This window comes from Chlorocebus sabaeus, chromosome 22 (assembly GCF_047675955.1).
Source record: "Chlorocebus sabaeus isolate Y175 chromosome 22, mChlSab1.0.hap1, whole genome shotgun sequence".
NCBI lineage: Eukaryota > Metazoa > Chordata > Mammalia > Primates > Cercopithecidae > Chlorocebus > Chlorocebus sabaeus.
The window spans coordinates 42935437-42952338 of NC_132925.1; the positions used below are offsets into that span (position 1 = coordinate 42935437).

Genomic DNA, 16902 nt, shown 5'->3' on the forward strand with positions numbered 1-16902 from the left:
GGGCAAGGTTTGCCCAGCTGCCCTGGCTGAAGGGGGTGTGGCTAGCATGCCCTGCCAAGGAGGGGCTCTTAAACATGCCTTGGGGACATTCCCTAAACTCTTCCTGGCCCCACCAGGCTTGAGAATGAAGAGCTAAGAACTTCACTTAGTGGGAGAGTAGCCAAGCATAGTGGCTCTTGCCTATAATCCCAGCATTTTGAGAGGCCAAGACCAGCAGATCACTTGAGCCCAGGAGTTTGAGACCAGTCTGGCAACCAGCCTGGCAACATGGGGAAACCCCATCTCTTAAAAAAAAAAAAAAAATTAGCTGGGCATGGTAGTGGTGCACACCTGTAGTCTCAGCTACTCGGGAGGCTGAGGCAGAAGAATGGCGTGAACCCGGGAGGCGGAGCTTGCAGTGAGCTGAGATCTGGCCACTGCACTCCAGCCTGGGCGACAGAGCAAGACTCCGTCTCAAAAAAAAAAAAAAAAAAAAAAAGAACCTACGTGAGGCACATTGAGTCAAAGCTTATCCCAGACCCAGGAGCGACACAAATAAGAAAGTCCCTCCTAGCCCTGCCGGGCGGGTACATGGCTCCAATGGGTTTGATCCAATGGAGCTGTGGAGGTGCTGGGAGATCATGCAGCCACCCACCATGTTGACAAAAGCCGCCAGGAACACCAGGGTGATGGTGAACACCCCAACCAGGGTGCTGTTCATCTTGGACCGCACGATCTTCCTGGACAGAGTCTGCAGCGGGGAGGGGAAGAGCTAGGGTGGGGGTGGGGGGTAGAGAGGGAGGGAGGGAGAGACGGAATAGCATTCAGCAAGGACTCCACAAATGGCCCCGGGAGTGTAGTGGACCTACCTGTGTCTCTCCCCAGCATGACCCCCGGGGCCTTCCTGGTGGCCCTCCCAGCCTGCAAGTCTCCAGCCTTGAACTGCTGCAACACTGCTTCCAGATCAACAGCAGGGCAGATTCTGCAGCTGACCAGGAGCAGGACTATGTAGGGAACCCAGGTGAGAGAGGCAGGATGAGAGGAAAGATGGTATCTTGACCCAACAGAGAAATCAATTTAAAAAGCACATTGGCCTGCTGTGTGCCATCAGGGAGGGACGGTGGGTGGCAGCTGAGGAGTCGTGGAGGGCTCAGAATGTTCCCTGGAGGGTTGAGAAGGCTTCTGGGAGGGAGTGGGCAGTGGTGGGTTTAAGGATTTGGAGAGGATTAGGCCTCACTCAGGAGGAGGAACTGAGCAGCGAGGAGCAGGAGGGAGGTGGATGTGGCCCTGAGCACTGAGTGAGCTCTGTCCTTAGCACACAGCTCCATGGACCTGCCATTTCCCTCACTCTCTCCTTCTCTGTATTCTTCCACTAGACAAACCATGACTACTCAAAGACCCCCTGCAGCTTTGGTAATTAAACGATTGGGCTCCTAAGTCCCATTTCTGCCACCAAATCTGATGCAGCTGGCCTTGTAAATGATGTCCCCCTCATCTCCCATGCAACCTAGCCTGGAAAAAGAATCTGATGGACAGAGAAGCAAAGCAGTGGATCCATGATGCCCCACCCCTACCTGCCCCAACCTTTCCTGCTGAGGTCTATCTGCTACAGACATCTAGGTGTCCATAAAACCCCCCAAGGGCAGACAGGGTGGTTGAAAAAGCACTGAACCAGGAGTCAGGAAGCCTGGGCTTGGCTTGGTTTTTCCTTTCTGTTCCTGAGCAAGCCACATCCCATCTCTGAAGTCTCCTATTTGTAGGGCTCTTGGGACCTTTGGGCACCCCCAGCTTTTGTGGTGAGTGAAGCAGGCAAAGGTCTCTACCCCAGTCATGGGCCGTAAGCATCCCTGAAAATTCTTGCTGAAAGTGCCAGACCACAAGGCTTCTCCATCCCCTGATACTGAGAGTGTCTGTAGTTGGCCACACTGACAGCTAAATAGGTCATGGGGCCACCATGTGACCACTCACTCCCAGTGGGGAGGAGAACTGGCTTGTGTGCTACAGTATTTGCTGCCAACCCAAAAAAGTGTCGGGCCCTTGGTCCAGTGTTCTTCAGCTGCAACCCAAACCCACTACGTGTGCAGCATCCATGAGGGCCCATCACATGGGACTTCAGTGGCAAAGGGACTTCAAACACAAATATGCTGACACTCATGCTGCTGACTGTAACATGAGTAATGAAGTTTTTATCTCTGACCCAGGAGTCTCGTGTCTTCTGCCAGCCTCTATGAAACAGCAACAAGCAAACTCATTAACTTGTAAGTAGGGTAAAATCACACCTTAGACCCTTCAGAATTCTAGACAAAAAGTCAGGTCCCTGCTCACCCCTGGGCCTTGGGCTTGGAGCTGGCTGTGTGCATAGGGAGGGTGTATATCTTTCTGACCCCAGAATCCTCTTCCACCCTTCCAGCAAAGCCATTTCCTATCAGCAGAGGGAAAGAGGGATAGATCACAGGAAAAACTGCTGCCATGGCAGAGGCCTGGCAGTCTCGCATAGGCTACAGGCTGAAAGATGAAGGCCTGGGACTCCATCTACCCAGCAGGAGAGCCTCCCAGGTATGCTCCTATACCACCAAGCCTGTGGCACATGTTCTGAGCAAACACTGGGATAATAAAGGAGACCCTCTGACCAAACCGTCTTATGTGGTAGAAGGATAGTTAAGTGTGATCTGAAGAGCATAAGCTTGTATTAAAATCTTGCTTAATAGACATAGAAATGAATCAAATAGATTAAGGGTCCAGAAACAAATCCTTCCATTTATGGCCCAATGATTTTGACAAGCGTTCCAAGACAATGGTGAAAGGACAGTCTTTTCAACAAATGGTGCTGGGACACATGGATGTCCACAGGCAAAAAATGAAGTTGGGTCCCTACTGCACCCTGTACAAAAAGTAACTCAAAATGGACCAGAAAACGTAAATGTAAAAGCCAAAACTACAGAACTCTTACGGGAAAACATACAAGTAGATCTTTGTGACTTTGGATCAGGCAACGGTTTCTTAGAGGGGACACCAAAAGCACCAATCAAAAAAGAAAAAATAGATAAATTGGACTTTATCAAAATTAATTATTTTTGTCCTTCAACTAACACCATCAGGAAAATTAAAAAAAAAAAAAGTATTGGTGAGGATGCAGAAAAGCTGGAATCCTTGTGCATTGCTGGTGGGAATGTAAAATGAGGCAGCCACTGAGGAAAACAGTAGGGCAGCTCCTCAAAAAAATCAAACATAGAATTATTATATGATCCAGTAATTCCACTTCTGGGTATATGCCCCAAAGAATTTGAAACAGGGACTTGTACAGATACTTGTACACCCTTGTTCACAGCTGTATTCTTCCTAGTAGCCTGAAAGTGGAAACAAATTAATCGTCCATCAATTGATAAATAAACAAAATGTGATATATCCATACACGGGAATATTTTTCAGGCATAAAGAGAGTAAAGTGCTGTTACATGCTACAACATGGATGAGCCTTAAAACTAATATGCTAAGAGCATGAAACCAGTCTCACAGGGCCATGTGAGATTCCCTTCATGTGAGATGTCCAGAACATGCGAATCATAGAGACAAAGTAGATGAGTGGTTGCCGAGGGCTGTGGTGATCAGGGAGGGAGGAGCGACTGCTAACGGGTCTGGGGGTTTCTTCTGGGGATGACAACAACGTTCTGGAATTAGCATCAATAGTTGAATAACTTTGTGAATATACTAAAAACTAGTGTATTAAAAGTTCATTCACCTGTATAAAGGTGAATTTTATGGTATGCAAATTATGTCTCAATGAAGCTCTTATTTTAAAAAATCATGCTCAGCCTCTTACTGGCTGTGTGATCCTACACTCTGAGCTTCAGTCTCCTTACTGGGAAATTGGGAATAGCTCTCTCCCAGAGTGGCTATCAAGACTTAGCAAAGTGATGCATTTGAAAGTGCTCTGTAAGCTGTTAGATGCAACAGAAAAGTTAGTTAATATTTGCATTTTAAAGAGCTATATTGCCAATAAGAATGAAAGTCCTTATTTCCCATTTAAAGGAATTTTTGGTTTCACAGCTGGGTAAAGTGTTTTGGCACTAGCATGAGGATCTTACTCTGAAATGGTATGACAGATGGTTTCAAATCGATGGCTGCTGAAAACTTTGTCATTCTATCTCCATCCCCTTTCCCCACCCCCACCCCAACTCCTATTTGCCCTATGTTGTTTAAACTGCTCAGTTCTGATCACCCCATCCACTGATTGAGAGGCTTCCTTCATCATTTTGCAACCACCAATGTAATGACTGATAGAGGCAAAGGTTACTAATGCATGCTAAAACTTTCTTAATAAAAGGTGGTCGGGGAATAGGGTATGCACATTAGCTTCCTGGTGAATATGGGACCAGGAGCCCCACCAGGACCATCCAGAGGCCAGGAGAAGAACTGCAGGCTTAAAAAAAAAATCAACGTTAGATATGGCTCTACCAGCTAATGAATGACTGAATGTGCACTGGTTTGCTTGCTACAAGTCAACTTCCCCCCACACCCTTTCTTTTTTGAGATGGAGTCTCCCTCTGTTGTCCAGGCTGGAGTGCAGTGGCACAACCTCTGCTCACTGCAAGCTCCGCCTCCCAGGTTCACGCCATTCTACCGCCTCAGCCTCCAGAGTGGCTGGGACCACAGGCGCCTGCCACCACGCCCGGCTAATTTTGTTTTTGTATTTTTAGTAGAGACAGGGTTTCACCGTGTTAGCCAGGTGAAACCAGGATAGTCACAGTCTCCTGACCTCGTGATCCGCCCACCTTGGACTCCCAAAGTGCTGGGATTACAGGCGTGAGCCACCGTGCCGGGTCACCCTCTACACTCTTTAAAAAGACTTTCTCTTGACTTTAAAACCTTAGTAGGAACTCAGGAATTGCTGCTTTTTTTGAAGTCTCCAGAAGATTTGACATCCTGTCTTGATATCAGTTTATAGAGTGTCTCATTTCCTATAATTAGAGAGTTCATCCCTATGTCAACCCTAAATCCAGATTTTACCTCAGTGTGGATCTTAAAACTCTTGGCTGGGTGCGGTGGCTCATGCCTGTAATCCCAGCACTTTGGGAGGCTGAGGAGGGTGGATCATAAGGTCGGGAGATCGAGACCATCCTGGCTAACATGGTGAAACCCCGTCTCTACTAAAAATACAAAAAATTAGCCGGGCATCGTGGCAGGCGCCTGTAGTCCCAGCTACTTGGGAGGCTGAGGCAGAAGAATGGCATGAACCCGGGAGGTGGAGCTGGCAGTGAGCCGAGATCATGCCACTGCACTCCAGCCTGGGCGACAGAGCAAGACTCCGTCTCAAAACAACAACAACAACAACAACAACAAAACTCTTTGCCAGGGGCAGACTCTCTTCCCAGGGCTACACCACAACTGCAGTCAGATTGTGGAGAGGTTTTTCCAGCAGGATAACTGTCTGTACCAGCCAATCACTTAATGCCTGCTCACAATCAGAGCCCAGAAAAAGAACTGATGTTCAAAAAAGAAGTTCAGAACCAGTACATTCCCAATCTGATTAATTCAAATCAATTCAACATGAAAAACAGGAGTGGGAACATAGTTAATAAACCATGATTGGGGTAAGGAACAGTTTGATCCTGGCCTCTTTGAATGTCTTCAGGCACGCTGAAGACCTCCCTGGGCCCCTGTCTGTGATGCGGGGCTAGGGTATTGCAAAGATAAAAGGAGGGGATGAAATTGGATGGCAAAAAAGTTTAAGAATACAGCCTCTTTGACAAGGAGCTAATAAAAGAAGCAGTAGCTCCTACTTCAGAAAAAGAAACAAAAGGTAAGAAAACCACAGAGGTCAAACCTGGCAGATAGAAGGGGTCCACCCAGTGCTCTCATCACTTGGCCTTTCAGGAGTCAACTGGACCTATTAGCAGAGGCAGTGTCCTGGAGGGGAGGCTCATGGGCTCTGAATTAAAAGCCACCTGGTTTTAAATCCTAGCAATAACCACTTCCTAACTATAGGATCTAGAAAAAGCTGTCTAACCTCTCTGGGCTTCCGTTTCCTCATCTGCAAAGTAGATTCAATAAAAGCCACCTTTGAGGCTCAGGAAACACAGCTCAAAGTAGCATAGCTTGGATGTGGATCCTGGACTGTCCTGTCTTGAAAAACACAGGGGGAACCTACGATATGCCTCCTGGAACGAAGACCTCTCCATCTCCTAAATGAATGATGTGTGTGATGAGATGTGAATGGTGAGAGGAATGTGTCCCCTGAGCACGCAGGCGGAAAGGTGAACATGGGAACCCTAAAATCCTCACAGGATGGAAGGCACCTAGGAGGGGAGGGGTACTGGTTGCACGGTTAGACCCTATTTTAGAAACTGTGGACCAGGACTGGAGTTGGAGTAGTAGAAAGGAGAACCAGCAAGGTGGGCTTAGCTACACGCAGGCTGCAAGGAGAGGAGAAGAGGCTCTGTCGGTGACTGCAGAGCAGACAGGGCCCACAGGAGGCTCTGGTCACAGATCCCAGGTGCTCATACGATCAGGTCCAGGGGATCAGTACCAGGTAGACCAAGAACAAGCCATCAGGCTGGGGGATAAGAGAGATTCTCACACACACACACACACACACACACACACACAGAGCTACGCAGCTGAGTTCCCCCATAGGGCCCATCTGTACCTAAGTATTTGGAGCTGGCTAAAGAGGGAAGGGGCTGCACTTATAAGCCGTGAGCAAACTCCCTATCCCTGGAGGTGATCAAGCAAAGCAGAGGCTGGCGCACCCCTCGCAGGGTTATCACTGGGAAATCCAGCCTCAGGTGGGTGGTTGGGCTCTCTCACTGCATGGCCCCTTCCAACCTGAGATCCTCTGAGTTGTGGACAACGTGTGATGGGGTGAGCAGGGCTTTAACATGGTTTTCTCTAGGAAAAGCAGTTCTGGGGCCCAGGTCAGCACAGATGCCAAGGGAAGGAGCGGGGGTTCGTGCAGATGTGCAGACTTGCCCTCTAAGACAGCATCCCCAGAAGGAAGCACTCAGGGGGACGGTCCCTAAGGCAAGGCATCTGAGGGGCAGCGGGGGCTCTGCAAGGCAGCTGAGGCTCAGGAGTGAAACCAGGACTTGAGGACACGATGAAGACCAAGGCAACAAGTTAGCCCTGCTGAGAAATCCAGGGGAGTGTGTGAGCTGCACTGAGCTGTGTCTGGAAAAGACTGAACAGGCCCAAGATAAAAAGGCCACCAGAGCACTTAGTAAGAAGGCAAAACCCAACCCAGAAAGGACCAGGGAAAACTGCTCCCCAACAGCCAGAGAAGACAATTCACTCAGCCGACACTTTCTCATATTTCTGTCTTTGAAAAGGTTAAAATATGGACAGTTTAAGGAAGTTAGTCCACGTTGTTCTGGGAAAATGAAAAAGTAAATGAAATAGAGAAAGAGACTGACACTACCTGGCTTGGGGATAATTTAGGAACTGTCACATCTCTTTGCAAAGCCACTCCTGGTGACTTCTGAGAGACTGAGAAAATGAGAAAAAGTTTCTGAGTTCTGGTAAAACCACAAATGTTTTGAAAAAAGAAAACAGAAGAACCCTAAACACTGCAGGCTAGTCAGCTTCATGTCAGCACCTGCAAAGGTGAGAAAATGAACTTCATTCGGTCAACCCACTGCAGTGAGTGTGCCACGGTGCTCAGTGACAGGCTGACATCTGCATCAGGGAAGAAGGGGTACTGTTCCCCGCCATGCACATGGCAGGAGGTAGAGCCAGGTAGAATCTCCTTTCATGTCTTCACCTGCAAGCTGTTTAACCCACAACATGAAAGAGGGAAGAAGAAGAATTCAATGGAAAGTTCATATTACAAACGACTTTTCAAATTGGGCTCTGCGTTCCAGAAAGTGGATAAACCCTGAGAAAATGGCTAATTAGGCCACGAGAGAAGGAGGTGGCAGGGATAGGAGCTGAGGGTGGGTGCTGGAGTCTATTTAATGGGTCGACCACCAGCCCAGAGCGGCAGGTTCCAGGCTTCATAAGCCACTAAAATTCTTTAATGAAGCCTTCTATCTGTAAGATGGAAAAAGCAGGCTACCTAGCTGGATGGTATGGGACTGGGGGGACAGTGTTTGTGTGGCCTGGGGATGGAGGGTGAGTATTCCATCTACCAGCCCCCTCCCCCACCCCAAGGAAACTGAGGCCTCCACAGAACAGAGGCAGCAAAAATCACTGGGCTAGATAAACGAACTGAGAACATGCTCAGTGAATTTGGCATTGATAACAAAATAGGCAAATTCAACAAAAGAAGGCAGGGATGATTTTCATAACTCATCTTGAACTGTGGGGGAAAAACCTCATGAGACCAACAATGGCCAGTGAAGGTGGCTGCAGGCAGGAAAATGGGCCCATCCTTCCCCTCCTCCACAACTGACTGCAAATCAGGAAACTCAAACGGAATGAAATCAGTAGAACTCAGGTTCACCTAAGTCCCTAACAGAAAAGGAAGGAAATTTAGGTTCAAGCTTAAAAAATGGCAGACTATGCACAGCTTTGATTCTGATTTGAATGGGCTAATTAAGTGCCTGAAACAAACAAACAAACAAAGAATGACTTTGCCTCAGGTTCCTTACTTAAAAAGAAATGTTCTCTTTGGGGTTCAGCAAAAGAACTTTTAACTATGGTGTACTTTTTTTGTAGGTGGTTGTGACTTTTCATTGTGGCAATATTTATACAACATAGAATCTGCCATTTTAACCACTGGTAAGTGTATCATTCAGTGGCATTAACCATACTCATGTTGTGCAACCAATATTGCTATCAATTTCCAAAACCCTCTCATCACCCCAAACAGAAGCTCTGAACCCATTACGCAATGATGCCTGCCAGCCACCAGGAATCTCTAGTCTGCTTTCTGTGTCTATGAATTTGCCTGTTCTAGGCATTTCATATAAATGGAATCAGATGACACGTGTGACCTTTTGTGTCTGGCTTCTTTCACTCATTGTCATGTTTTCAAGGTCCTTCTATGTGGTAGCATGAAACGGCGCTGCATTCCTCTTTATGGTGGAATAACATTCCACTGCAGTTCACGGCGCATTTTGTTTATTCATCTGTTGATGGATGCCTGGGTTTTTTCCACTTTGTGGCTATTGAGAAAATATGGTGTCCTTTCATAGCCACGGGATGAAGAAGTGGAACTGTCCACTCTGGATAAAGCAGACTAGGGGGGCCTTGACAACCGCAAGACCAAAAGGCAGGAGTGGCTGAACATGGGGCAGGAGGGAGGTTGTGGCCTTGAGGAAGGAGGGTCAGTGGAGAGGCAGGGAACCAGCTAATGATAAGCCCTATGATGCAGCCTATCAGATGCTACAATACCAGCAACTGACGGAGCACGCGGCTCAGCATGGCGTGCTTCTCAGATGTGCCCGATGGCTCTGGCTGACCCTGCCCTCTCTGGCTGTCCACCTCTGCACCTGGCAGGGGAGGTGAACCACAGCAGGTGATTCCTAAGGTCCCTTCCAGTCCTGACAATCAGTCCAACAAGACCTTGACCACGATGTGACTATACAGTTAACAGACTAATAACGGCCCTCTCTGGAGGGTGGAGAGAGAAAGGGGACTTTGGAGGGGATGAAGGTCCAATTCCTCCAGGAGGAAGACATGGTGCTCACTGCAGAAGAGGGAGTTATGGCAAGGCTGCACCTCAGTGCCCCGCTGCCCACCCCAGAGGCTTGGCTCCCAGTGAGTGTCAGGGAGGAGTCGGAGAGGCTCAGCAGATGTGGGAGAGGCACAGATCTGCCCCAGGGATGAGTGCTTCCTGGGGGCCAGCCTGGTGCATCAGGGAATTCTGAAACCACCGGTGAAGACACTGAGGGAAAGGCCTGATGGGCACGACAAACAGGAACATAAGTGGTTTCTACCACAGACCAGAATGACCCGGAGCCAGGTCACATTGAGGGACACAGCCTGGACAGGGGACACAGCACGCCTAAGAGATATGGGAGAAAAACTCAGAACAAGAGCCACATTTCTGCCGCCAACACCAGCTGGCCGTGTGGCCCGCTTGGAAACACCGAATCACTCTGGGGCCACACTCCTCATCTATGTGCTGGGTGGCTCAAGACCTATAATCTCTGAGGTCCCCTCCAGGGAAAATTCCAGAGCACATGGGAGCACCAAAGTGTGTGTCGAGAGAGACCTCCCCCACACCCATTCTCTCAGCAAATATTCACTGGGCACTGCTCTGTGCCAGGCTTGGTGCTAGGCGCCCTTCCTTCCTTGTGCATAACATGAACAGGCGCAGCAGCCACAGCATCTTCTGGTTGCAGAGATTTGCCAAGGACAAGTTAAAGCAGCCAGTGAAGAACAGGTTCCCACTGACCATTTGCCCACCTCCAGGTGAGCTTGCTGCCAATGCCAATGGAGAGGTGTGGCTGGCATCAGGCACTCTCCCACCCCTGCCAAGCACAATACTTGGGCCCCTTCACATTTCAGGCCCCTGCGTAGGGCCCCTACCAGGGCTGAGACAAGCGGGAAGAAGGTGGCTGCAACCCAGCTGTCAGCTACACTCACCTTTACGCAGGAGTAGATCACAGACACAAACACCACCAAGGTCAGCAGCAGGGAACAGGTCAGGTAGAAGCTGAGCATGAATACGGAGCTGGAGGGAGAGAGGAGGGGAGGGAGAAGCCAGGCTCAGGTGGCAGGGCTGCAGCTTCTGGGGGGCCTGCCTGACAAGCAGGCCACAGGTCCCCCGTGCCCATCCTCACAGCTTCAGAGGGCCTGGGCTCTGAAATCCGGAGAGGGAACCTGAAGTTGCTCCATCTCCCCTAATCCACTGCCCAGCCTTTTGCACTGACTGCCTGAGCAGGGCTTACACGGCCTTGCAGGTGGATTCTGGAGCCCTCCCCATAAGGGTATGGTTCCCTCCCCTTCCGGTGGGGACAGCAGCCCACAGGAAGCTGAATGGAGAACCAGGTGACACCTGATAGGTATTTTGCCTAGTTCTCAGCTATTCACTGATGTGCTTCATTTAGCTTGGAAGAACCACCTGGTGATTCCCTCCAAGTCGTCACTCACGGCTCCATAAACAACTGTGAAGGCTGAAAACTGATTGGATCAGTGGCCTTCATTTCTAGAAATGCCTTTGTCAGCAGCACAGTCAGTCAGTCTTTGAGAAACAGGGGTGACTGTCTCTTTAGAAGGGCAGAATCTCTAAGCCCCACCCCCTTTCCACTGCCAGGTCCCAAAACAAGTCTGTGAGACTGCCAGGTCCCACAGTTTTTGCTCCTCTATTCCTAGCCAGTTCAACAAGAAAAATGCAAGGATTTCCCTCTGCCCCTCCTTTCAGATGCAGATCACAGGTGACCTTCAGAGCCACCGCGGGTGGCCAACCTCAGACAAAAGAGCTGTAAGTGACTTTCCATCCGGAACTTCCCATTGGCCCTCCTGGGGCAAGGACTGGCCTGGAGACAACATACCCTGCCATACCACCAGGTGGCTGTTCAAGGGAGGAAGAGTGGCCTGAAGATGCCAGGTGTTGTTACGGGGTTAAAAGCCAGTGGGGGGCGTGAGAGGCAGGTGAACACCTCTAGGGAGGATTCAAACAGCATCTTTGTTCCAGGCCTCCACAGAAGCCAGCACTTAGCTGCCTTCAACAAATGGAACAAGAGAAACGAATTCTCTTCAGAGGAAAAGAAAGACCTTTAGAGTGGCTTTTAAGGCTTTCCTAGAGAGGAGGTGGCTAGAGAATGACCTCTGCCAATGTCTAAGCCACTTGGAGGGAATGAAGCCGTTGCAGGCAGGGCAGGTAACTGAGACGACCCAGCCCTCAAGCCGCTGCAGAGAAGGAAAAGCAGCAAAGAGGCAGGACTATGCACTCAAGCTACAGGGACTGTCAGTCACAATGGGATTATAAACCAGATTGCTTTTTTTTTTTTTTTTTTTGGAGACAGTCTCGCTTTGTTGCCCAGGCTGGAGTGCAATGGTGTGATCTTAGCTCACTGCAACCTCTGCCTCCCAGGTTCAAGTGATTCTCCCACCTCAGCCTACCAAGTAGCTGGGATTACAGGTGTGCACCACCACACCTGGCTGATTTTTGCCTCACCACGCCTGGCTGATTTTTTGCATTTCCACTGTGTTGGCCAGGCTGGTCTTGAACTCCTGGCCTCAAGTGATCCACCTCCCTTGGCCTCCCAAAGTGCTGGGATTACAGACGTGAGCCACTGTGCCCGGCCTCCAGATTGCTTCTTGATACTTGTGGGTCCACATCAGTACAGAAAGATGGGGTTTTATGCCAACAAGGAGCCCAGCTCTGCACAGCCTCAGTGCAGGTGTCAACCAGGGTGGAGCTGGCTGCCAGTGCCTGGTTTTCACCTGTGGCATCCAACAGAGTCATGGCAGATACAAATGTAAGGGAGATCTTTTCATTCTTTTAATAATGTTGTTAAAAATAAAATACACGTCGACATCATGTACCTCCTCCTATGGTACACGGAGAAGGACACATCATCACTTCAGTGGCAGCCTTGCCAAAATCTAATCATGAAAAAACATCAGACGCACTCAAATGGAAACTACAAATTAATTGGCCAGTATTCCTCAAAAGTGCCAGGGTCATGAGAGACAAGCAAAGGCTGAGGAACTATCACAGATGGGAGGGGATGGAGGACATGAATTAACTACACGTGACGCGGGATCCTGAAAAGGCTCCGGGAACACAAGCTGGATAGTGAGGGGAAAACGACGAATTAGAATAAGGTCAGTAGATGAGTTAATAGTATCATTTTAGTGTTGATTTCCTGGTTTTGATCATTATACTACAGTTACAGAAGTTGTCAACATTCACAGAATCCCTCTCGGCTACTTTTGTAACTTCTCAAATACCATTATTTCAACATGAAAAACAGAAGGTACTGGCTTTGGGGACTCTTTGGATGAAGCAAGGCTTAGAAGATATAACCAAATTCAATCAGTGGATTTTGAGTAGATCCTGGCTACAAATAAAACTAAAAGTAGAAGACATTTTGGGGGACAGTTTGGGAAATTTGGATATGGACTGGGTAGTAGGTGATGGTAGGGAGTTTATGTTAATTTTTTTGGTATATAAAGTATTGAGGTTAAGGAGGAAAATGTCCTTAAATTAGGTGTACATTGAGGCTTTTATGGGTAAATGTCTTTATGTCTAAATTTACTTTAAAACAATCAGAATAAAATAGATGAAACAAACACTGCAAAATATTAACAGTTACTCTATCTAGTGGATGGGTACTGATTAGATTAATTACTTTACTTTTCTGTGCATTTGAGGAATTACATAATAAAAAGTAAAAATATGTATTTCTGCATACACATATGTATGTGTGTACATATATGTATAGGTGTATGTGTATAGGTGTACATACATAAGGCAATTATGTTTCTCTTCTCAAGCGAGACTCTAATGTGAATGACAATTTAACAAACACCTCATTTCCAAAAGCCCTGCATACTTCAAAGTACCCCCCATAGAAGCCACAGGCTTTCTCGGCGACACAGCCAGTCCTCAGAAAAGTTCAGAAACACCTCTTTGCGAAATACTTTCAGAACTTGAAATCCATTCTTAGAAATATCCACAGTAGTAGAAAACCTGCATCTTTTGAATATTTTTTTTTTCCAAGAACTAAAGGTTACACAGAAAGCGGCCCAGGGAATACTTTGGGTGACTCAGTTGTCAGTGGTGGGGTGGGTTAATGGGACGAGACAATTAAGTGATAAAAAGGCGTCTCTTGACCAGGCGCGGTGGCTCACACCTATAATCCTAGCACTTTGGGAGGACAAGGCGGGTGGATTGCCTGAGCTTGGGAGTTCGAGACCAGCCCGGGCAACATGGTAAAACCCTGTCTCTACTAAAATACAAAAAATTAGCTGGGCATGGTGGTGGGTGCCTGTATTCCCAGCTACTCAGGAGGCTGAGGCAGGAAAATTGCTTGAACTTGGGAGGCGGAAGTTGCAGTAAGCCAAGATGGTACCTCTGCACTCCAGCCTGGGCAACAGAGTGAGACTGTCTCCCTCCCCCTAAAAAAAAGCATCTCTCGTACAGCTAAGCAGCGACCGGTGAGAAGTCGCCCATCCTGGAGTGAGCACATCATCTTCCTACCCAGAGAGGTCAGAGCCCTGGCTTCCTATCCCACTGAGGGCACGCTCAGAAACTTCTCTCCCTGCCTGAGCCAGAGTAGGCCAGACTCCCTGCTCTGTTCTCCTAAATGACCACCCCCTCCCAACCCTGGGATTCCCTGCAGCCAGAGGAAGGAGCCCAAGAGGGCTGGGGATACTCACTGGGGCACGATGGTGATCTGGACAAAGCAGATGAAGAGGAAGACGAGCGAGGCACACGCCACATAGGCACCAAATCGGTCGTCTACCTGCTTGGAGTACTGAGAGGAGATGGGCATGGTGAGAAGGGCCAAGACACCTGGCCCAGTCCACTCCAGCCCTGTGAATCCCACACACCCAGGGCAGCCACTCAGGGCTGGTCACCTGTGCAGCCCACTCCCACAACAGGTAAGACCTGAGGACCAGAGCCAGACTCAGATCCCAGGACACCATTCCAGATCACCAGACGGTGGTGCCTATGGAGAGGGCAGTTGAGAGGGATCTGAAACCTTCTGCAGGTGGTTCACCTTCAGAGTAATCCATACTGATCACGGCTGTACATGACCGCACACCATCTACCCGCTAGGAAACATGCCAGGTGTCTACAGGCCTCATCCAGCACCCCCACAACAGCCCGGGAAGTCAGAATATAACGGCTGTCATTTCTTCTTCAGAGATGAGCAAGCTGGGCCTCAGAGAGCTCACAAGACTTGTCCAGAGTCACATCTGAGGCTCCTCACCCCAGGTCCTCCCATGATACCAATCAGTCACACTGATGGAGGTTGGGCTGGCACAGTCACCCAGAGTAACACCCAAGTCAGGTCCATACACTGCTGGTCCCTTTCCACAGCTCCACCTCGCTGATTCAGTGTGCTTGTCTGGTTGAACGCTGATGAGCATACCCCAAGTCCACTTTAACTGAACCCTGGGGAGACACTGCCACATAGTGCGAAGAGAACTGACTGGACCAGGATCTGGCTCCAGCTCTGTCGCTGCTTCACTGGGTGGCCGAAAGCAGGTCCCCCAACCACTCTGGGCTTTAGCTTTCTCATTCACAATGTGAGGAAATGCAACAGAGAGATCTTGACTATCCCTGCCAACTTTACCACCTTGAGGTCTCAATGTGACAAAGCAGTTGGGCTATCCATCGACAATGATAATAACAATAATGCAAATAGCAACGAATATGCACTGAACGCCTACTATGCGACAGACACTGTGTCATACATAGAAACTCTGCTGAGCATGGTGGCTCACGCCTGTAATCCTAGCATTTTGGGAGACCGAGGTGGATGGATCACCTGAGGTCAGGAGTTCAAGATCAGCCTGTCCAACACAGTGAAACCCCATCTCTACTAAAAATATAAAAATTAACCAGGAGTGGTGGAGGGTGCCTATAATCCCAGCTACACAGGAGGCTGAGGCAGAAGAATCACTTGAACACAGCAGGAGGAGGTTGCAGTGAGCCAAGATCAAGCCACTGGACTCCAGCCTGGCCAACAGAGTGAAACTCCGTTTCAAAAAAAAAAAAGAAATTAATTTCATCCTCACTATAACCCTATGAAGTGGGAATGTTAACTGCCCCATTTTCTAGATAATGAAACTAAGGCACAGAGAAGTTAAGATGTATCCCTTCCAACCAGGGAAGCCTCCCTAGAACTCACATCTCCCCAGGCAGCGCAGCATCAGAGCTGGGGAAACTGAGGCCACCCCTTCCATGGTGCTGGGGGCAGGACGGAGCTGTACTGTTTCCTTGCCCTCCTCCTCCTGGTCCTGATTCAGTACAGGGGACTCCTTCCCACCCCGGGTGCTGTACCTTCTTCTCTAAGTCAGGCTCCCTGAAGGTCAGGAGGAACTTGCGGACGTGCTCAGACCGAAGCCTGTCAATGCTCCTGGCGTCAATGGCGCGGCCCAGAAACTCATCCACTTCATCCTCAGGGTTCGCACTCTCCTGGGCATTCCTGGGGAGCGGAAGGCACGGGCGTGAGACAGGCTGACCACAGGGGCACCAGCAGAGGGCTGGCTCTTCCGACCATCCCCCCAGACTCTCAGAGAGGCCCGGCGGCTGTCCACCATCAGCCCAATCAGGGCAGCGGGAGCTGAGACTGAGACCAGAAGCCTAAGCCCAGCTCTTAACAACTGCACAGGTGAACAGACAACTGCCCAAGTCTCAGCCCTTCCGGCTTAAGGGGGTTGTTGACAATAGGCTTTTCTGACTCTGTTAACATATTATATTAGCATAACAATGTGAGCTACCATTGATGGTTTAATTGGACTTTCCCTACAGCTAACAGGCTTTGCTCTTTACCCTCCAGCTCTGCTATCCTCCTTAAAAGAAGCCCTAGATCAGGCAGCGAGAGTTTCTGCCACGGGGACTGTGGCCCACCTGGTTTCTTTCACCCAGCTCAGGGCACTCTTGAGAAGCAGGTTTCATATAGACTTGAGTGCTGACCTTCAACACCCTGTTTCTCAGGGTAAAGCCCAGTCCTGGAGTGGAATTTCTGACAGTCGTGAGAACCGGAAGTGAAGGAGGGAGACGTGGGCATTGCCTCGGGGCACTGGATGCCAGGTGCTGCTGAACAGTGTGTAAGGTCTGCACTTCCCTGAGGGAGGCCATGTGTGTGCACACGTGCACGTACGTGTCACGGAGATAAAACGGGCAGTGCTGAGCCCTGTCCTTCTGCTGGGTGGCCTGGGTTCCTGGGCTGCCCTAGCCTGTCTGGGGCTGCTGCTGACCACCTGACGGCTAGGGGGGCTCCATTCACTCTCAGCGAAGACTGCAAGAGGGGTCGTTTTCCATGGAGTGTGGAGAAACCAAATGATAAGGTGGACTGG

The 16902-nt window shown here is 49.3% G+C and overlaps 1 protein-coding gene across 3 annotated transcripts in view; it reads right to left on the reverse strand.

The window, feature by feature from the left end:
* ADCY5 (adenylate cyclase 5) overlaps positions 1–16902 on the reverse strand; it is a 162694-nt gene that overhangs the window by 19665 nt on the left and 126127 nt on the right. For all 3 annotated transcript variants that reach the window (XM_007985588.3, XM_073009764.1, XM_073009765.1), the window contains exons 10-13: positions 15884–16028; positions 14251–14348; positions 10507–10594; positions 635–751 (exon numbers count right to left, since the gene is read on the reverse strand). In XM_007985588.3, the coding sequence (XP_007983779.3) occupies positions 635–751; positions 10507–10594; positions 14251–14348; positions 15884–16028 (448 nt within the window). The remainder of the gene's footprint in view (positions 1–634; positions 752–10506; positions 10595–14250; positions 14349–15883; positions 16029–16902) is intronic.